At 56.8% G+C, this 20,227-nt stretch overlaps 2 protein-coding genes across 5 annotated transcripts in view; one reads left to right on the forward strand and one right to left on the reverse strand.

Annotated features, from left to right (window-relative positions):
• Positions 1–1,273: 1,273 nt before the first annotated feature.
• PRC1 (protein regulator of cytokinesis 1) lies at positions 1,274–17,169 on the forward strand. Of its 4 annotated transcripts, none has more exons than XM_034783433.1 (14): positions 1,274–1,455; positions 6,003–6,135; positions 8,244–8,366; positions 8,754–8,987; positions 9,110–9,280; positions 9,482–9,631; positions 9,877–10,024; positions 10,234–10,370; positions 10,633–10,728; positions 10,973–11,119; positions 11,638–11,748; positions 12,249–12,353; positions 12,998–13,186; positions 15,287–17,169. In XM_034783433.1, exons 1-14 carry the CDS (start codon positions 1,445–1,447, stop codon positions 15,362–15,364), a joined length of 1,833 nt encoding a protein of 610 aa, XP_034639324.1. In that variant the 5' UTR covers positions 1,274–1,444; the 3' UTR covers positions 15,365–17,169. The 4 variants fall into 4 exon arrangements, with proteins under 4 accessions (XP_034639324.1, XP_034639325.1, XP_034639328.1 ...); XM_034783434.1 differs by having other exon boundaries at positions 1,276–1,455; positions 12,998–13,109; XM_034783437.1 differs by having other exon boundaries at positions 1,440–1,460.
• Positions 17,170–17,330: 161 nt separating this feature from the next.
• RCCD1 (RCC1 domain containing 1) overlaps positions 17,331–20,227 on the reverse strand; it is an 8,178-nt gene continuing 5,281 nt past the window's right edge. Inside the window, exons 2-7 of the mRNA XM_034783440.1 lie at positions 19,709–20,051; positions 19,341–19,462; positions 18,935–19,066; positions 18,415–18,573; positions 17,882–17,911; positions 17,331–17,668 (exon numbers count right to left, since the gene is read on the reverse strand). Of these exons, the coding sequence (XP_034639331.1) occupies positions 17,526–17,668; positions 17,882–17,911; positions 18,415–18,573; positions 18,935–19,066; positions 19,341–19,462; positions 19,709–20,051 (929 nt within the window). The 3' untranslated portion in view covers positions 17,331–17,525. The remainder of the gene's footprint in view (positions 17,669–17,881; positions 17,912–18,414; positions 18,574–18,934; positions 19,067–19,340; positions 19,463–19,708; positions 20,052–20,227) is intronic.

The following is a 20,227-nucleotide window of genomic DNA, read 5'->3' on the forward strand; positions in this document are numbered from 1 at the left end:
CAGGGGCTAGATAATGCTTAGCCCTACCATGAGTGCAGGGGACTGGACTAGGTGACCACTCCAGCTCCCTTCCCATCCTATGATTCCCAGCTGGAGTGTGGGGGTGGACTTATTGCCACAGTGAGTAGGGGAGAAGCTAGAGTGAGACCTAACTTAGAGTGGGGGAGTGCTGTTTAAACCTGCAGTTAGCCTGGAGGAGAGTGCCCCAGTCCTGCTGCTCCAGGCCCTCAGGGAGTGCTGGCTTTCTGGCAGAAGGGGGGGGGGTTCTGGGCAGATGCCAGACAAGGGGTTGAGCTGGTGCTAATGTGGGGGGCAGTCCTGGCCATGTAGTAGGGTTGCCAGGCATCCAGTTTTCAAGCGGTACTCCCGGTCGAAAAGGGTCCCTGGTGTTGACCAGGCCACTAAAAGTCTGGTTGGAGGTGGACTGGGGCTAAGGCAGGCTCTGTGCAGCTCCTGGAAGTGTCTGGCATGTCCCTGCAGTCCCAAGGCCCAGGGGTGATCAAGGAAGCTCCCTGAGCTGCCCCTGCCCCAAGCGCTGGCTCCGCAGCTCCCATTGGCCAGGAACCAATGGCAGCCACTTCCGAGAGCAGTGCGGAGCCAGGCTGTCTGCCTTAGCCCTGCTGCCAGGAGCTGCCCGAGGTCAGGGTTGCCTGGTCGGAGCCCCTGCCCCAGGTTGGAATTCCCTCCTGTACCCTAACTCCCTCCCAGACCCCCGCACCCCAACCCTGAGCCCCCTCCCAGAGCCTGTTCCTGTACCCCAACCCCCTCCCATACCCAAATTCCCTCTTAGAGCCTGCTCCCTCCCCCAGCCTGGAGCCCCCTCCCACATTCCCCAGCCTGGAGCCCCCTCCTGCACCCCTAACCCTTCCTCCTCAGAGCCTCCGCCCCAAGCCCTGAGCCTGCTCCTGGCCTAGCTCCGAGCCCCCTCCTGCACCCCAAGCCCCTCCTCCCCAGTTTAGTGACAGGCGGGGGGGGCTGGGCTCGGAAGGGGCGGGGCAGGGGGCGGAGCCAGCGTGTTCAGTTTGGTGCAATGGGGCGCTGTTGGGGGAGGGGCTGGGCAGCCTGGGCACGGCTCTGGACTCCGCGCGGGGGCTGGGTTGCAAGGCCACGTGATCACGTTGCGCTGACGGCTCCCAGCGTGCAGCAGGCGTCTCGCCTCACCTCATCACTCTCTCTTCATTGGCTTACGGCCCGGGGCGCTGACTGCTTATTGGTTGACATAAGCGCGGGGCGGGGCGGGGCGGGCGGCGATGAGGGACGCGGTTTGAAGGCGAAAGGGAACTCTTCCCAGGCCCGACGGGGGCGTGGCCGAAGCGGCGGTTGTAGGCGGGGCCTGCCGTGACGTAATGCAGCCCAGCAGCCAATGCGCAGGCTAGGGAGGGGAGTTTGAATCGCCACGCCCGGGCTCGGGGAGCGGAGCGAGGGGCCGGGGAGCGCCGCCGCCATGAGGAAGAGGTGAGGTGAGGGGGGGCTGCCGGGCCGCGCCGCCCGTCTCCCCCCAGCGCTGCCGGCGGCGCGGGGCCCGGCCCGGCCCGGCCCGGCCTGGCTCGGGGCTCGGAGCAGGGTCTCGGCCCAGCCGCGCGGCGCTCGGAGCGGCCCGGGCTCGCCTGGCTGCGGTGCCGGGCTCGGGCCGGGGCCCCGGGGAAGGGACCGGTCCCAGCGCGCGCGGGGCCCGGCGCCGTTTGCACGGGGGAAAGGCCGCGGGCCGGGCCCGGAGCGGCGCGGAACCGGTCTGGGGCTGTTCTCCGTGGGAAGGAGGCGCCTAAGGGGGGATCTGGCGGCGGCCTGGCCAGTCAGGGCGGGGTGGGGACTGTGAGTGACTCCCCAGCACAGGAACTAGGGGCGCCCAATGACATTCACGGGCAGCAGGTTGAAAGCCAACAGAAGGAAGTATTTCTTCACACAACGCAAGACAACCTGTGGAACTCCCTGCCGGGGGATGTCGTGAAGGCCAAATGTATCTGTGGGCTCCAAAAAGCATTAGAGAAGTTCCTGGAGTGTAACAAGGTCCATCAATGGCTATTAGCCAAGGTGGTCAGGGACGTAACCACATGCTCTGGGCTCCCGAAGCTCTGACTGCCAGGTGCTGGGCACCAAGGATAGAGGATGACTGAATCACTGGGTAATTGCCTGTTGTTTTAATTCCCTTTGAAGCACCTGGCATTGGCCACTGTTGGAAGACAGGATACTGGGCTAGATGGGCCTTTGGTCTGATCCAGTCTGGCTGTTCTTATGTTTATGCTCATGTTTTTAAGAGGCCTATAAATACTTGAGCAATTATATAATAATTATTCAGATTCTTTGTTTTTAATATGTTAGAATATGGTGAATGACATTTACGAGATGAGCATTTTATTTGTTTTTACTTGTGACATTTGGATGAAAACTGGAATTCAATTAAAAATGTACAAAACTGCATTTTAAAATAGCTTTTTGTTAATTAAAAGAAATGACCTTAAATGTACTGGGAACATAAGAAGTTTATCGAAATATGTTTTGCATTTAAAACTGATATAATAAATAAGGGTGTTTCGCAGGGTGTAGCTGCAGATCCTGTACTTGAAGATAAAAGATACTTGGTGAATGGGGTTTGGTCTATTTGTTCTCCTTGAGGATATTGTGGCTGGCCTCTGGGTCCCTAAGCAAGCCATGTGAGTTTTATTTGTGTCTGGGACCCTTGGGTCTATGACCAGTCCTGGTTTTTGAAGTCTAAGTGGTGGTAGCAAGGGGATGGAGCTGAGCAGGGAGGTTCAGGATTTGTCAGTTTCCAGGCCCACTCCTGAGCAGAACAGGAGCTGCAACTAAGGGAGTTGGGGAGAGGTATGGCTCCACACTAGGTAGTGAAGATATGGACAATGAAGGCAAAACTGCTGTGATGTGCCTTGGATGTGCTCTGCTCTCTTTTTCTGCCAGAAAGAGAGAGTTCTGGTGGTGGCTGTAGTGGTATGAGAAAACATGGTATGAGAGAGCAAATTTCAATGCTGCGTAGCATCCAAGCAAAGACTTCCTAGACAACCGGTTTCAGAAATAATTGCCACCAGGAGAAGGATCATCTGTGAGAGAAGGAACCAAATTGCCAGTCCAGCTATTTGTGACCGAGAGGGGGAAGAGAGACGCATTCATGGATAGAATGTTGAATTATCAGATAATAAGCAAGGCCCTTTTATCTTCAAGCACAGGATGAAGAAGTACCTTTCATGAAGCAGAATGATGTACTAGTATCCTATGAGAATGAAATAGAACTTTTCAGTCCACTGGTGTAACTAAAGGCGAAAAAAGCGAACATCATTCTGGGATGTATTAGCAGGAGTGTTATAAGCAAGACACGAGAAGTAATTCTTCCACTCTACTTCGTGCTGATTAGGCCTCAATTGGAGTGTCCAGTTCTGGGTGCCACTTTTCAGGAAAGATGTGGACAAATTAGAGAGAGCCCAGAGAAGAGCAACAAAAATGATTAAAGGTCTAGAAAACATGACCTATGAGGGAAGATTGAAAAAACTGGGTTTTTCTTCTGGGGAAGAGAAGACTGAGAGGGAACATAAGGGGGAGGTTTAGGTCGGACATTAGGAAAAACTTCTTAACTGTCAGGGCGGTTAAGCGCTGGAATAAACTGCCTAGGGAAGTTGTGGAATCTCCATCATTGGGGATTTTTAAGAGCAGGTTTGACAAACGCCTGTCAGGGATGGGCTAGATAATATTTAGTCCTGTCATGAGTGCAGGGGACTGGACTAGATGACCTCTCGATGTCCCTTCCAGTCCTATGTTTCTATAATGCTAGTCAACATGATTTTATGAAAAATAGGCCTTGCCAAACACACTTGATTTCATTCTTTGAGGTTACAAATTTGGTTGATAAAAGTAACTTATTGATTTAGACTTTTGAAGACACTAAGCTAGAACCATACAACATCCTGATTCTCCCCCCCCCCCCCCAAAAAAAAAGCATTATGCAATATCAATAAAGCATATATAAAATGGATTAAGAACTGGCGAACTGACCAATCTCAAACTAGTCATCAACAGGGAATCCTCAGAAACATCCCCATTCAATATGTGGATAAGTTCCATGTGGATAAGTATTAAGCCCAATACTATTCAGCACTTTCATCAGATCTGGAGGTAAACATAAAATCACTGCTAATAAAATTTGCAGATGAGATAGATTGGCGGAGTGGTAACTAATGATGAGAACAGGGCAGCCAAACAGTAATCTGCAAACAAAATGTGTGTTAATACAGCCAAATGTAAAGTTACCCATCCAGGAACAAGGAATGCCAGGCATACCTACAGAATGGGATCTGTCTCCTGGAGAGCAGTAATTCTGAAAAGGATTTGGGGTCCTACTGGATGAGCAACTCAACATGAGCTACCCGTGCAAAAAGAGTTAATGCGATCATTGGGTGTATGAATAGGGAGATGATTTTTACCTCTGTATACAGCATTGGTGAGACCACTACTGGAATATTATGTGCACTTCCACATTTTTAAAGAGGTGTTGAAAAATGGGACAGGGTGTGTAAAGAACCAGAAAAATTATTTCAGGGCTGGAGAAAATGCCCTTCGGTGAGAGACTTAAACTAAACATATTGAGCTCTATCAAAAAGTCTGAGAGGTGACTTGATTACTGAGTATAAGTACCTTCCCTGGGAGAAAATACTGAGTACTAAAGAGGTCTTTCACCTCGAGGAGACCAGCAGAACAAGAGAAGAAATGTATCAGAGGGGTAGCAGTGTTAGTCTGGATCTGTAAAAAGCAACAAAGAGTCCTGTGGCATCTTATAGACTAACAGGCGTATTGGAGCATAAGCTTTCGTGGGTGAATACCCACTTCATCAGACGCATGAGAAGAAATGGTTACTCACCCTGTGTAGTAACTGTGGTTCTTTGAGATGTCCCCCTAGTGGAACACCCATAGGGACACGGCTCAAAGAAGAGCCCCTGGCTGGAAGCTGAATTCAAATTAGATACAAATGTTCAACAGGGAGGGTGGTGGACCAGACTCCCAGAGCCAGTGGTGGATTCTCTCTCTTGATGGCTTCCAGTCCGGAGCCTTTCTGGAACGTGCATTTGCCAAACCCAAGTTACTGGGCCCAGTCAGGGGCACTGGGTGAAATGTAAGGGCCTGCGTTACACAGGAGGTCAGATTAGATGATCTAATGGTTGCTTCTGGCTAGAAACTCGGACTCTATGACCAAAGGAGGTATTCGCTGTAGTTAATGAATTGAACTGAGTGTTTCTGGACACCATGTCCTTCAAGTTCTTAGAACTGAGAGATCGTCTCCTCTCCCCTCGTTTTTATTCATAGATTGAAGGGGGGAAACAAACTTTCAATTCTCAGTCAGTTTCTCAACTTTGAACAAACTCCTACAAATGAAGGCAGTATTCTCTCTGCTTCTGCAGAAGAGGATAGTGCTGTCAAAAGCTGGTTTAGCACTTCAGCAAACTCAGTCATGTGAATTTCTTCAATGCTTTGGCAGCAAATGCATAACTACCTGAGTGGTTCGCTTCCAGCCCTGAAACTTTATTACGGCTGGCAATGACCAATGGATGATTGTTCTATGTGCATGTCATAACAGCATCTTCATCCGTTGGGCATCGTAACGCTTGGTGCAGGGAGTGTCTCTTTGTTCTGTGTTCGTACAGTGCCTGGCAAAATTGACTCCTGGGTGCTTTCCCAACACTAAAGAATAATATCCTATGACTTTGTGTTGAGAATATTGGCGAGAATGTGAGGCGCAGTAAGCGCTTGATCCCTCCGTTTCCTCACAGCCTGAGGTTTTGTTGGGTGGGTCTTTCCACAGTCCAGCCACGTCAGCAATAGAGCAGCTCTTTACAACTTGTCCAAAGGAATGCAAACCAGTTTGTCCAAATAGATGTTTTAAAACTCAACCCTCTATTCCATCTCATGCGAGATCTAGTTTTTAAGTCTCCTCTCTTCAGTGGAGCTGAAGTGAAGCGATTGTGATGGAAGTGTTTTACAACTGTCCCTCCTGCCTCCCTCAGCGAGGTGCTGGCTGCAGAGTCTGTGGCATGTCTGAACAAAGCGCTGGGTCACCTTCGGGATATCTGGGAGGAGATTGGGATCCCTGAGGAGCAGCGACTGCAACGAACAGAAGTGGTGAAGAAGCACATCAAGGCGAGTACTTTTCCCTCTCTCGCCCTTTGCTCTGTATCCAGACACTGTAAGGGATGAATGAACTCGAGGGGTGTACACCTGACCCCAGCGCCCTGCAGGGAAGCAGCTGCTCTGCCTTGGGCAGGGAAGAACTGGTGGGGAAGGAGGGCAAAACTGGTGCTTTCTCTTTAGGCCTTTCCTGGCAGCTCAGGGGAGCTTTATCCCTGCTAGACTTACGCTGCCTCTCCTCAGAATCATGAGCCTGGAGAAATACAAGGGATATTGCAGAAAATCTGTTAACTTCCCCAGTATGTGCTGCTAACTGCAGCTACTCAGCAAAGAGGTCAGCACTGGACAGTCTAGAAGGGGTATTGACTGTGCCAACTAGTGAGAACCTACCGTGGTCTGAACAGTTCCTGCTGGCCAGCTCTGCTCCACTGGGGTGGCCCAGAAGTCATTGTGTCAGGCTTTCAGCTTCCCTGTTCCTCGGCATGATACAGGGGAGCCCTGCCCAATCATGTCCAGTCTGGGATGTAGGCCCTAGCATGGCCAGCAGATCTGTTTGGGTCCCTTCCAGTTCTGTCTTCAGCAGTGTCTAGGACCTAACCATTCCAGCCCTCTTACCTCCTTGCCCTATAGATGACTAGTTTTCCTCCTCCTGCTGCTGCTAGCCATCTATTTCTAATCATGCATGTGCTAAACATGCACCCGTGCCATCCAGAGGCCTGGTTGGGGGTGGCAGTGGAAACAGCTGGCTAGCATCCAGGAAGGATCCCGAGCACTCAAAAGCCATCTCCACTGCCTTCTCTTGTGCTGGATCCCAGGGCCATCCAATCCAATCCAAAGGTGCCCTTTGCTCCCGGGATAGCTGGCTTCTCTAATGTGTCCAAGGCTCTTGTCCTCCTGTAACTGTGCCCTGGCCCCTGTGATTGTCTTCATCCAAAACTCTGAAAACCCTTCACAAAGGTGTTAAGTACAAGCTTGAAAAATGTACCCTGTGCCTACTAGGCCTACTGGGCAGGGTCCAAACTCCTGTACAGCCCTAGCCCCCACCCCTTGCAAAGGAGGCACACAACAGCCTGTTCCTTGGAGTTACCCTGAACCGCTTTGTTGTTTCCTGGCTCTTGGACCTTCTGTCTGAACTCTGCTTCTCCCTCCTCTCCTGCCATAAGTTGTACCTCTTCCCACGCTGCTCTTCCCTCTCGCCCTGGCTTCCCCTTGCATGGAGTTCTCCCCTCTCCTCTTCTATTCTCCTTTCCCCCTCAGATAATCTTCCTTCCCTGCTTCTCTTGAGTTAGCCACTGCCCCTTTCTGCTTTGCTTCTGCTGCTCCGCTTCCAGGCCCACTCGACTGCTCCAGATACTTTCCCCTGGGGCGAGTGGGTTTTTCAAGCCTTGTAAGTACTATTCCCATTTCACAGATGATCATTCTGAGGTCCAGGAGTGACACTCTGTGACTCTCACACTCCTCCCCTGGGTTACTGAGTTGGCCAAGCAGGGAAAATGGACCTGCTCCCCAGGACAGGGGGCTCTGAGCGAGGCGCAGCGTTGGCACCTCGGTGGTGGGCAGGCATGATACATTCTGGGCTGCGGGAGAGCAGGACAGAGTGTCTCCCCTAGGGCTGTGTACCTGCTCCATCACATTGCAGACTGTTCACCTCTCCGGTCCTGCTCTGGGGGGAGAGGCCCAGACCCCCGTTGCACAACTTCTATCGCTCTTGCATTCTGATCTTGGTGGCCTGGGTGCCTTGAAGTCCCTGTCAGGTCCCTGCAGACTAACAGTCCTGTCTCTCGGCCCCTGAGGCAGCCCTCCCTACCAGACTGTAGATATAGCCCTACCCACTATTTCCCGCTTTGCCTCACCAGAGCATAGAGATCGGGGGGTCTTGCTGCAGCTCTGCCCTGGCATTGCCCTTCTGCGTCTCCTGTGCCCAGTGTAAAGCCTCTCACTCCAGTCCATGCGGTGGGCACTGTGCTCTCTGCCCAGCATGCCCAGAGGCAAGCCTTTCAGGGATGTAAGTGGGCTCTGCTCCAAACCTCCTGACATCAGACTTAGCGTATTCACTCCTCTGGCTCTCCCACCCGTCCTCTGCTGCTCACTGGCCAACGCTAACTGTCACTCTGCTGCAGGGTCTGCTGGACATGATGGTGGCTGAGGAGGAGAACCTGAAGGAGCGTCTCCTGAAAAGCATTGCTATGTGTCGCAAGGAACTGGACGCTCTCTGCAAGGAGCTCCAGCTGGATCCTTTTGAGGTGCGTTCCGGGGCCTGGCCCTGAGACTCCCTCCTGTCCATCCAGTCTAGTTACACTGTCTTCTACTGGCTTAGTCCTTAGCCCGGTGCCTCACGCAGGGCCCCAGCTCACAGGAGAAACTGGCTGTTTCCCAAAGTCTGTCTCCTGAGAGCTCATCAGTGAACCGCAGGGAGCACAGAGCTCTGGACCACCAATGGGGTCTTGCAGGCTGAGTGGGGGTGGCACAGGTGCATGCTGCAGACCTGGCTTCTTGCAGCTGATCCACTTTCCCTGTGGAAGGGCTGTTCTGCTGGGGTGTCTCGCCCGGTCAGCCTGGAACTAACCAGGTCAATGCACCTTGGCTAGAGCTGCTGTAGAGAGCAGTGCTGATGTCTTGTGCTCTCTCAGGAGGAGGAGGAGAGCACCATCCTGCAGCTGGAAAAGGACTTGCGCACTCGCCTGGAAGTGATGCTGAAGCAGAAGAGAGAGAGGAAGCAGGAGCTGAAAACTCTGCAAGAACGTGACCAAGACTTGTGTGACCTTCTCTGCATGACCCCCTACAGCATCGACAGCAACTCTGTGCCCAGCCTGGAGGAGCTCGACTGCTTCAGACGCCACCTGGCAGCACTGGCTGCTGAGAAGGTCTTTTGTGGGTGGGTGGGTGGTGGTGGTGCAGGGGGGAAGTGTGTGTGAGAGAGCGCGCAAGAGAAACCTGTGTGGCAGGATGCTTCCTGGCCTCTAGCGCTGTTGCTTTCTGCCTCCAGGAGCGCAGGAGAGAGGAGTTCGTCAGCATCAAACGGCAGATCATTCTGTGCATGGAGGAGCTGGATCATGTCCCTGACACCAGCTTCGAGCGGGATGTGGTGTGTGAGGACGAGGACGCCTTCTGCCTCTCTATGGAGAACATAGCTGCTCTTAAAGAGCTGCTGCAGCAGGTATGGAGCACAGTGGTCTGAAGTCTTCCAGGCTGTAGTTTGCAGGGAGATTCTTAGTGCTGTCCTGGCACTGGTGAAGAGCCCTTGTAATAGGGGCAGATGAAGAGGTATGGGGGCTCCTGCCTTTGCAGTGAGCAGGTACTTCTGAGGAGCTACCCTGCTAGCTGCCGGAATGCTGCCCCTGTGCTTTCCCCGCTCTAGCTGGAGGCCCGGAGAGCTTTAAATGACGCTGTTTGCAGTGAGCTGCGTGCCAGAATTGCGGAGCTCTGGGACCGGCTGCAGGTGCCTGCGGAGGAGAGAGAAGCCTTTGCCACCTACATGACCGGATCCAGAGCCAAAACCAGGAAAGCCGTAAGGAAACCGTGCCCGGTCGGAGCCATGGGGGGCGGCTGTTTGGTGTAAAGGGAGGGATGTGAGCCTTGCCTCTGAGTGATGGCCATGGGCACTAGTGCCTGCCGGCTCTTGTGTTCTAGGATGGCCAGGAACGATCCCCAGCCGCTCCAGGCTGGTTCTCCCTGAAGCACCCAGTAAATCCCCCTCCCTGTCCTGCTGTGCCCTGACGCCCAGGACTTTGCCTGCTCTGTTCTGGTCTCTAGCTGCAGTTCGAGGTGGACCGTCTGGAGGAGCTGAAGCTGCAGAACATGAAGACTGTGATTGAAGCAATCAGAGCAGAGCTGGCCGCTTACTGGGACAAATGCTTTTACGGCACTGAGCAGAGACAAGCTTTTGCCCCTTACTACGAGGGTGCGTATGGGGTTTCCAGGTTGGGCCTGGGGCTGGGCCTTGGATTTTTTTCTGCCCCGTAGGGAGCTGTGCAGGCCAGCTGGAGGCATGCAGGGTGCTCTCCAGTGGAGCTTCCCATTCAGCAGCCTGGCCTGCTGCTGCCCCATTGCTGTGAGTTTGGGATTCCTGCTGTCTGTGCCCTGGTGACTCTGCTCTCCATCCCTTTGCAGAGGACTGCACCGAGGCCCTGCTGCAGCTCCACGACGCTGAGGTGGGGCATGTGAAGCATTACTACGAGACACACAAAGAGCTCTTTGAAGCTGTTCACAAATGGGAGGAAAACTGGAGGCTTTTCCTGGAGCTGGAGGTACTGTCCCTGCAGGGAGCATACCAACTGACCCTAGCTCTGGGGAGTGCTGGCGGCTGAGGAAGACCAGGGTGCCCACAAGGCAAAATTTGGGGAGATGGGTAGTATGACCTGGGGGGTGGGGGCATGTGAGGATATCACTGGAGGGTGGCCTGGCAAACAGAGATTGAGCGCAGTACTGCAGGCAGGGCAGGAGGGCATCTCGGGGACATAGGTGGACATGTCAGGATGTGAACTGTCTGCTTGGCCTTCTGTGCATTAGAGAAAAGCAACGGACCCAAGTCGCTTTGCTAACCGAGGGGGCAACCTCCTGAAGGAAGAAAAGCAGCGAGCGAAACTTCAGAAGACTCTCCCCAAAGTATGTGCTGCTCTGGGGTGGTGGCCTGCCTGCCAGCACGTGGGAGCTGAATACGGGGCGTGTGGACTTGGCATGCCGTCCCTGAGGCTCCCAGCCCTGTGGGTTGGTTGGCAGCATAAAGCAGGGCTCTCTGAGGGGTCTGGGTGCTGACCAGGCAGGTCACAGGCTCTGGGAAATCCCAGGCTGCATGGGACAGCCTGACCTGCTCTGCTGCAGTATTCACTGTCTGTCTCTCTCCGCCTAGCTGGAGGAGGAGCTGAAAGTTCGGGTTGAGGCCTGGGAACGGGAGCATGGGGAGGCCTTCTTGGTGAATGGGCAGCGGTTCATGGAATACGTGAGCGAGCAATGGCAGCTGCATCGGCTGGAGAAAGAGAAGGAGAAGCAGGAACGGGTGAGTGCAGAGCCGAACAGAGTGAAGTCCCACCGGCAGGGGGCCAGGTGTGTTCTCCACTGCCACTGGGACAGGCCCTTGCCTGCTGCCTGAGCCAGGCTGAGCTGTGGGATACAGATGGGCAAACCTCTCACTGCTCCTGGGGAGGGGAGAGAGCTTTGCCACTTCTGCACGTGGCCAGAGCTAATGGCATCAGCGTATCCTGCAGGCCTCGGCCAGCACGTACTGTGCTCCTTCTCCCTGGATGCCGCTAAGCTGGGATTTGGCCACACTAATTCATACCTGTGCCTGGCGTCTGTCCTCCCATCCTGGCACTGCCTTCCAGCTAGCAGGGGTGAGTCGCTGCTGCGTGGGCTCTGCTCGGTGCTTTCCACTAGCTGGCCCAATGCTGTGCCGCAGGCTGGGTTTTAATTTGCTCTCGATGCCCCTGGGCACGTAACTGTGTGAATCACTGGGGCTGGCGCACCCCTCCCCAATGGGCCCTCACCCGGGCCCGGCTCTACCTGTCTCTTGTGTAGCAACTGAAGAAGAGTCGTCAGATTGAGGAGGAGATGCTGTATGGCAGCGTCCCGAGGACACCCAGCAAGCGCCGGGTCCTAGGCGCCAACACGCCTGGCAAAGTGAGGAAGGTAAATGAGACACGCTGCCAGCCTGGCACAGCAGTGCAAGCTTTGCTGGGAGACGGGCCAAGCTTGGTGTTCCTTAAAGAAGCCCAGTTCTTGGGCATCTTCGGGTGGGAGGAGCGAAACGGCGCTTGCTGAGCTGCCAGTGGTTAGCACCCCAGAGCCACAGCAGGGTCAGGCCCCGGGGATACCATGGCTCCTAAAGGGGCCGGGAGCAGGACCTCGCTGATGGCGGCCAGAGAGCTGACCACACCCTCCTGCCCCAGGGAGTGACTAGAGCCCTCCCTCCCGCCAGCACTGAGGGCTCTGTCCGCAACCTCCCCTGGAAAGTAGCCAAGTGCGCTGGGATTCTCCCAATGGCTGTTGCTAACCTAAGACTTGCTACCCTGGTTACCACATGGGGGGAGCCACTAAAGGGAACCTAGCAAAGGGCCCCCTTTCCAAGGGCTTCCCTGCATGGCTGGTCTCTGAGCCTCCACCACTAACTTCTTATACTTTGCCTTCAGCTCAATGCAACTTCCTGTACCACTCCCAACAGCACACTCCGTTCCGCCTTTGGGGGGACGCTCTTCCACTCCCCAGTGTCCCGCCCACCACCCTCCGGAGGCAAGGTAAGCACATGCTGCCCCTAGCTCCAGTGCCCTGCCCCAGGGAAGTCGGCTCTTCTAGCCCGTGTAGGCACAGCCCCCAGGAGAGGGATACTGACTGGGCAGAGGGTGTATGAGCTTGGGGTGGAGGAGGCAGGTATAAAATAGCTTCTCCCACATGCAGTTCTGGCTGTCGCTCCCCTCAATGTACGTACCAAGCTGCAGTCCCGCCGAGCTCCGTGGTGCTCCCGCTGGGGGAGGGGCTTCTTTATTCGGTGGTCAACTGCAAGCTGCCAATGCGCTGGGTAAAGCTCGTGTCGGGCCTGCTGCACGTGGGTGTGCAGGGCACTGCTCTGGGCAGTGAGAGCCAATGGCCTTCAGAAAACATGTCTGCAGCACTTCTGGCGCATTTCCATCACTCCGCATTGTTTGGTCGCTGGCTCCTGCTGCCTTAGCTCAGACTCTAGGCATGATGGGCTCTGCCCCAGCAGGGTTGCCCCCGGGACTAGCTGAAGCTGGACAAGGCAGAATTTAAAGCTGAGCTCCAAGCCCTGACACGGGAATCCTCGGGTTTGGTGACGTAAGGAAGGGGAAACCAAGCCAGCACCACTGTACTTGCCACGTCCTATTCGTGTCTGTCCTAACCATCAGTGCTTCCGTCTCTCTAGCTTGGCCAGCCTGCTCGGACCCCCAGCCGCGTGGCCATGAAGCCCCCTCGCACAGCACACGCAGAACGGAACAAGGAGAACATGTCCCAGTTGAATGGAACCACCCTGAGCGGTGGGTGCACCCCCACAGCCCCTGCCCAGCGTAACTACAGCATTAACTCTGTTGCCAGCACCTATTCTGAGTTTGCGGTAATTCACCTCTTCTAAACACAATCCAGTCTGGGCAGCACAGACAGGGAGGGGATCCCTGCGCACCTCATACACTCCCGGAGGCACAGCATACCTCACCTCTGCTGTGTTCAGAGCCCATTTTCCTGCCACTTAGGGACAGTCACCCAGAGCTGCCTTAGGGAGCCAGCGTGGGCTCGAACTCCAGTGACTTTAGCCCTGCCATTCTGTGTGGTTCCAATACTGCCTCACTCAGTTTCTGGCTGAGGGACCCACGCACCTGGCAATGAATGCACTCTCTGATCTCTCAGTAAGAACTTCCCTGGCCTGGCTCTGTGTGCGGGAGCCTTGCTGCTCCCTGGGAGCCAGCCCCAGAGGAGAGGTGTTAGCCCCATGGTACAGATGGGGAACTGAGGCACAGTCACTGGCTTATCCAAGGTGTCTCAGGAGTTGGCAGCCAAGCCTGGCTTTGTAGCCAGATCTCCTGAGTTCCTGCGCAGGGCCGTAGCTTCGAAAGCGCTGTTCAGCTTGGGTGCTGTCTCTAGTGGCAGGGGGCTGGGCTTCAGCTGTCTGTCCACTTACTGTCTGCCTGCCACTGGCCTGGGGCTGCCACCTCTTTCATGCCATTCACCTGTCCTCAGCACCCAGAGCAGCAGTTGGCTGTTCGGTGCACCCAAGGGAGACGTGAGTAAGGCTGAGTAAGAACAGGAGGCAGGCTCCATAGAAAACACAGCCATGGCAGAAGCACTGATCCTCTGCAGCTGGAGTTGGTGGTGGTGCGCTGATGCTCCTGTCTAGGAGCACACTCTGCTCAGCTCGGGGCTCTAGGGGGAGCCTGCTGCATCCTTGTTCCTTCTCTGCCTGGCCTCTCTGAAGTGCGTTAGATGGGCCAAGCCTTCCTTACCCTGGTCCCGAAGCACACGGCAGCTCAGCGCTCCTGCCTGGGATCTGTCAGCTCTCCGGCCAAAGCCAGCTGGTGGCACTGACTGCTAGCTGGCACAGGGCAGGAGAGAGCCTGCCTCCTGCCATGGGCCAGGGCCTGACTGTTTCCTGTGTCACTTTGTGCTGGCCTGTCTGACCCTGACCCCACTCACAGCAAGCCCTGAGGCAGGGAGTTCTGCTGACCCCAGGGGCCCCAGTGTCCCATGGCTGGTGGAGGTCTGAATTAATAACCCCACCTAAGCTCCCCAACAGAGGCCTAGGGCGGGTCAAGGTTCTTGGCCAGGCAGGGTAAGCAGAGCTGCAAACCCACCCCCCCAGCTGCTGGGCTCTCTGCTGGAGGGGCCTGCTGGTTTGCTGCTGAGAAGGCCCATCGCAGCTCTCCTCCCGCTGGGCTGGGAATCCTCCCTGCTGCAACAACCAGCTGCTCCTGCAAGCTCCCTCTGGCCTGGCCTTGTCTAATCAGCAGGAATCCCCCAACTCAGGGCAGCAAAAGCCAGGGCCACTGCCCTGGAGCAGCGTTCCATGTGTCCAGCTTGCTTGCTGAGAACTCTGGCCCAAAGGCTGCATTCATGGCCAGTCTCCAGAACGGCTCCTGCCCCTGATGTTGTGGCTTCCCACGAGGGTCTGGGACACAGGGCTCGAGGCATCTGTGGTCACTGGGACCAGTAACTTGTGGTTGGACTAAAAGGAAGCAGGGTTCCCTCTGGCAGAATTGTGATAGTCCCATGTGCCTGACACCAACTCCTCCCTGCCTCCCCTTGGGCTGTCTTACAAACCAGCTTGCTTTCCAGATGCTCCAACAGAGCCCAAATTCTCAGCAAACGGGAGTGCTGCCTGCCCCGCAGGGACTGGTGCTGCGTGCTGGGGGGCAGGGGCAGCTGTTCTCCACCTAGGAAGTCCCAGGATCCGCAGGAGATGGTTTGTTCTTGTGTCCCCTGCCTGCACTAACCCGGCACTGCTCTAGCTTGGCCTGTTCAGGGCTATGGGCCCGAAATGCCTCCTGGCTGCCTTCTCCTGCCCCTCCAGTGACCGGGTGGTGGTAGCACGTGCTGCCGAGGCAGCCACCTTGGCCAGGCCGCTGGAGAGCAACTCAGCTGCACAGCCCGGCTCTGCAGCCTCTCGCTGTATCGCCCTACCCCCACTTGGCACTTCATTTGCATTTTTTTTCCCTTTTAACAGCGCGAACTTTCAAAGGCTTCCAAATCTGACACCAGCTCCCGGATCCTGAACTCCACAACCACCCACATCCACTGCTGAGAGGCCACAGCCCGAGGGCTCCAGCTGTTCAGAGTGGCGGGGTCGCTGCTCTGGCACGGCATGACGGGACATGCAGCGCCCGAGTGTGCGTCCCTTCGGCTGGAGGGGAAAACGGCAGGTGTCCCACGTTGGATTTTTAGCTGGGCCCTGCATGCTGCCGTGTTCCTGTGTGCCCACAGCCGGGCCCATGGCCTGCGGGCAGCCATCCCCCCGGGGAGAGGCAGGAGCAAGCAGTGGGGGGAGGGGAGACTCTTTTTTAAAATGGTTTTTACTACAGTGACTTTCAGGTTTTATGTTAGATGCAATGTTTTCCAAAGAGCTGGGCTGCTCCTGCCCAGGGCTCCCTGCTCTTCATACACTACTGCATGGCCCCTGGAGCGGGGCAGCCAGAGCCTCCAATGGCAACTTCTCCCTGCCTGCCTGCCTGCCTGCCTGGGCTGTGACTGGTTAGTTCGTTGGCTCTCAGGCTCGGCTGCTCTCTGAGGTGCTGGAGTCCAAAGCATCTTCCTCAGTATCGGTTCTCCTGCATACTTACCCCTTCCCCTGAGCATTTCCCAGCAGAAGGGCCAGGGGCTGGCTGGTGCCCACCCTTCCTGAAGCGCAGTCAGCCTAGGGCTCCAGAACACCCCTGGCTTCTTAGCCGGCTGCCAAGGGACTGTGTGGGGTGAAGCCAGTACCTTAGACTGGCTAAGCAAGGTCCACGCCTTGTCCTGCCCTTAGGGTGCACCAGTCCTGCTGGGCCAAGGCGTGGGCATAAAGGGAGAGGGTCTTAGCAATGCTCCATAGAACGGGGCTAGGGTGCTTGAGCCCCCATCCTCCCCCAGCTGGAAGGCCTGTTCCAGCCAGGCCTGGGGGCCAGGCATTCCCTTCCAGGATCCCTTCAACAGCCTGGCACTTTCCCACCACAACCTGCCCTTCTAAAGCCAAAGGCAGCTGAACTGGGGAGAGACTTGGCTGATTATCCCTCCTGCCTGCTAGACTCAACTTGGCCACCCTGTAAAGGTAGAAACCCCCAGGGGTAGTGCTTTGTACCTGTGCTGCTGGGACAGCAGGCGCGCTCCACCTCTGAGAGAGGCCGTGTCTGTGGCAACGGGAGCAGCCTGTTGACACTGCTGGCTAGAGGGGGTAGTAGGTGGGTGGAGCGATGTGGATTACTGACCCAAGGGGTCATGACTTGAGCAGCAGCCCAGCTTCCCCAGGCCCTTTGTCAGCCTAACCCTTGCCAGAGGCCGTAATCCCCTCGGCCAGCCCCTGCCCCTGGCTGCTAGAGCAGGGTTAGTATGGACCTGGCTAGGAAGCGGGTCTAGGCCTGTTCCCTTAGCAAGCGGCACCTTTCCATTGCTCTGAGCAGGCTGGAGCTGGGGCTATGCCTGTTTGAACCTCTGTTCCCATCACTGAGTGATGCTCTGTAAATAGTGTTCTCGTCCCTGATCATGAATCAATGTGCACCTTATCACTACAGCTCCCCTTGCTTGGTTATTTATTCTCATGCTGGCCCTTGCCTGCTGGGGCTCTCTGTACACAGCTGGGACCAAGCGCTTCTCCATGGGGGTGAGGGGTCCTAGGCAGCTCTGTGCTAGCACTACAGGGGAACTGCATGGTACGGTTTGACTGCAGCATGGGGGAAGCATCTTGCTACTCAAGCATTTGTTTGTCTAGTGCCTATTTTAACCTCCCCTGCCCCCTTTAACCTTTGCCTCCCCGTGCTGGCAGGGAGGGAACAGTGTGGAATGAATTTGTTACTCATGGTGCCTTTGAAGTGTACAGTTCAACTCTGGAGGAAATAGATTCAGCAGCTTCTTCACCACCGTGTGCTGTCTCCTGGCTGTGCGTGTGTTGAGTTCACTTTAGCTAGCTCAGGCCAGTCTGCCTACAAGACCCTACGTGAGACTTATCACCTTTACAACCCCCCAGAAGCGTTTAGAGGAGGCAACAGCAGTGGGGCTAGGAAAAAACTGCACGATGCTTTGAGCACAGGAACGATGATTAATTGGAGTTCTTGGACTGGGGCCCAGTGCGAAGGAAATCACTTTTGGCCCTAGCCATGTGTCCAGCGCCAGGCCCAGGTATGGCTGAGTCTCTACGTGTCAGTGCCACAGGTAGGGCTGGATGCTGTCCTGGGCCATGGTCTCAAAGCCTTTCTCCACCCTTTCAGCTCTTCTCACTTCTCCACAGCACAGACGTAAGTGTTCCATGGGCCACAGACCACATCCTCCACCGTGAGCCCGTTTGCAGGGAAATAGCCAACCTGTCTTGGCTGGTCAGAGCTGGCTGTCTCGTTGTGTCCCAGCTGTCCGTATTTGCCTGCAGCCAAAAACACAGCCCCTAGCAGTCGGTAAGTGCAGCCAGCTCCACCCCACACCATGCAGCAGCAATTCTGCAACCCCACCCCAGGGAGGGGGCTGCCTTCTCTCCTGCAGACGGCCCTGGGCGGATGCTACTGGGTTTTAGCCCTGTTTCTGCTGTAGCAGTATTTTCATTGACAAGCCCCAAGAGCAGGGCCCTCTCGTCACTTACCCCAGCCCCAGGTGTAGAGCTCCCCAGTCCCTGTAAGCAAAGAGCGAGAGTCAGCTGTGGGGGCCACAGGGCAAAGTCTTGTCCAACAACCCACCCTAGGGGAACAGCAGAACGTTCTGCTGTGTATGCTTCACCCTGGCACAGGCCTGATGTGACTCCTGCTGCTTTATGCCCTTAGTCAGACCATGGGGCTGGGTGCAGCAGCTCCCCCGAGGCAGGGGTGTTAATTCAGGGCATGTTCCCTCCTGAGGTTTCTCACTGGAACATCACTTTCAGTTGAACCAAGCAAGCTAATAAACACACATCAGTGGTGACCCGAGCCCAGGCCCCCCCTCTTACAGCCAAGTCCCCCTCCTTCGCCTGGGCCTGTTCCCTGCAGCCAGTCTCCAGGCCCCTTGGACAACCTCAGCCTCCTTCCCCAGAACAGGTGGGAATTGCTGAAGGCTGCACAAGGCTTTAGAGCCATCACAGCTCTGCAATCTACACTTCACCACTACCCTTGTCGCTGACCAGACCCAAGTCCCTGTACTTACGGGTCACAGCAGCAGTGTGGCGGGAGCCACAGCTGACCTTGCTGACCTCTGACCCCTCAGGTAGATCCAGCAAAGCAGGGAAGGCCTGGATTGAAATGAAGTCAACTGCTTCAGCATCCAGGGCTGCCTCGTGACTGACCAGTTTCAGCTCTGCCTTGCCTGGAAAACGGAGTCAAAATCCAACTCAGGTGGTGTGGCTGGAAAGCAAGGAGGACATGGGCCTCTTGGCGGGGGAGGGTCTGACCCTCCAAGATGCAAGTGCAACCAGGCTACTGCCAGGGGATTTCCCGCACACGGCAGGCTGGGGCTGGAGCTACGCCTCTGAAAAGTGTGGGGCCTCCAGGGGTTAAACAAAGGCCTTTTGCTGAAACGTTCCCAAATGCCTCACCTGGGAACGGCCATGGGAAAGGCAAGTTGCCATAAGAACCGAGACAGGCCACTAGCAGCTTCTGGCACAAGCAGGTCTCTAACCCTCCGCCCACCAGCCTCCAAACCTGCGTCGCATCGCAGGGTTCCTCACCTGCACCGCAGCCGGGTTCCTCAGGCTGGGCGACAGAGGCTGTGGCTGGTGGCCTTTTTTCTGCCAGTGCTTTGGAAGGCAATGCCAGCTGCCCGGATTCGTTCCAGCCCCAGACATAGAGATCACCTCCCTCTGGGGGGGAGAGAGAGGAGCAAGAGCGGGGGATGAGTAGTCAGAGCTGCCCAGCTCCTGGGTGAGCAGGGGCCCTTCCAGAACGTGGTGCACAGCTGTAGAGTCTCCCCTAGGACCTAATCCACCATCACCACTCAATTAGTTCAGGCTGGCCAGGGACAGCCGGGCTGTACATAGCACCAACTCCCCTTGGCACCAGCGCTCCCCTCTTAGCCACGCTGACCAAGCCCCCACCCCGTCACTACGAGCTGCCATGCCACACCATGGTCCTTACCGCTGACACTGACAGAATGCCAGCCTCCAGCTGCCACGTCCGCCATGGGCACGCCGTGCAAGGCCTCCACGAGCCGGGGCTCCGACACAGGCTCCAGCCCCCCGTGCCCCAGCTGCCCATGTCTGCAGGGAACACACACGAGACAAGGCTCGTCTCTGCTCGCCATGTCTGCCCCGTCTCCACAGCGCTCCCCATGGGGGTGAGCCACCATGTCCTCTCCTTGCCGCCCCTCCCCCTAGGGACCAGCCACCCCCCGCCCCCGGGCCCCCTCCCCCCCCCCCAGGGCCCCCCCCCCCCCCCCCCCGGGCCCCCCCCCCCCCCCAGAGGGCCCCCCCCCCCCCCCCCCACAAGTCTCTTTCCACACCCACCTGCCGCAGCCCCAGGTGTAGACGGTCCCGGCGGGGCCCAGCAGCGCCGCATGCTCGTGGCCCAGCACCAGCTTCCGGGCCCGCAGCGCCGGCGGCAGCGGGCACAGGAAGGGCGGCCGTGGGGTCACGTAGCCGCCAGGGGCCAGGGGCAGGGGCCCGGCTGCCTCCCCTGGGTGCAGCCGCCGCCGCCAGGCGGGCCCCCCGCACAGCCCCGCGCCCCGCGCCCAGGCCTCCAGCGCTGCCCCGCGCAGCAGCAGCACGTGACTCTCGGAGGGGAGCAGGTCCTGGCAGTGCCCGGGCAGTGCCCCCGCCAGCCACCCCCGCAGCGCCAGGCGCCCGCGCCCTGCGGAGAGAGTGGTCAGGGGGGCGGGACCCGGCGGGGCAGAGCTGGGAGCGAGCTGGGGCAGTACCGGGGCAGGAGGGGGTAAGCGGACTGAGTTGGTACGGAGCGCTGGGGGGCGGGACCGGGTTGGTACCGATCGGGGGGGCGGGACCGGGTTGGTACGGAGCGGGGGGGGG

This window comes from Trachemys scripta, chromosome 10, assembly GCF_013100865.1.
Source record: "Trachemys scripta elegans isolate TJP31775 chromosome 10, CAS_Tse_1.0, whole genome shotgun sequence".
NCBI classification, from domain to species: domain Eukaryota; kingdom Metazoa; phylum Chordata; order Testudines; family Emydidae; genus Trachemys; species Trachemys scripta.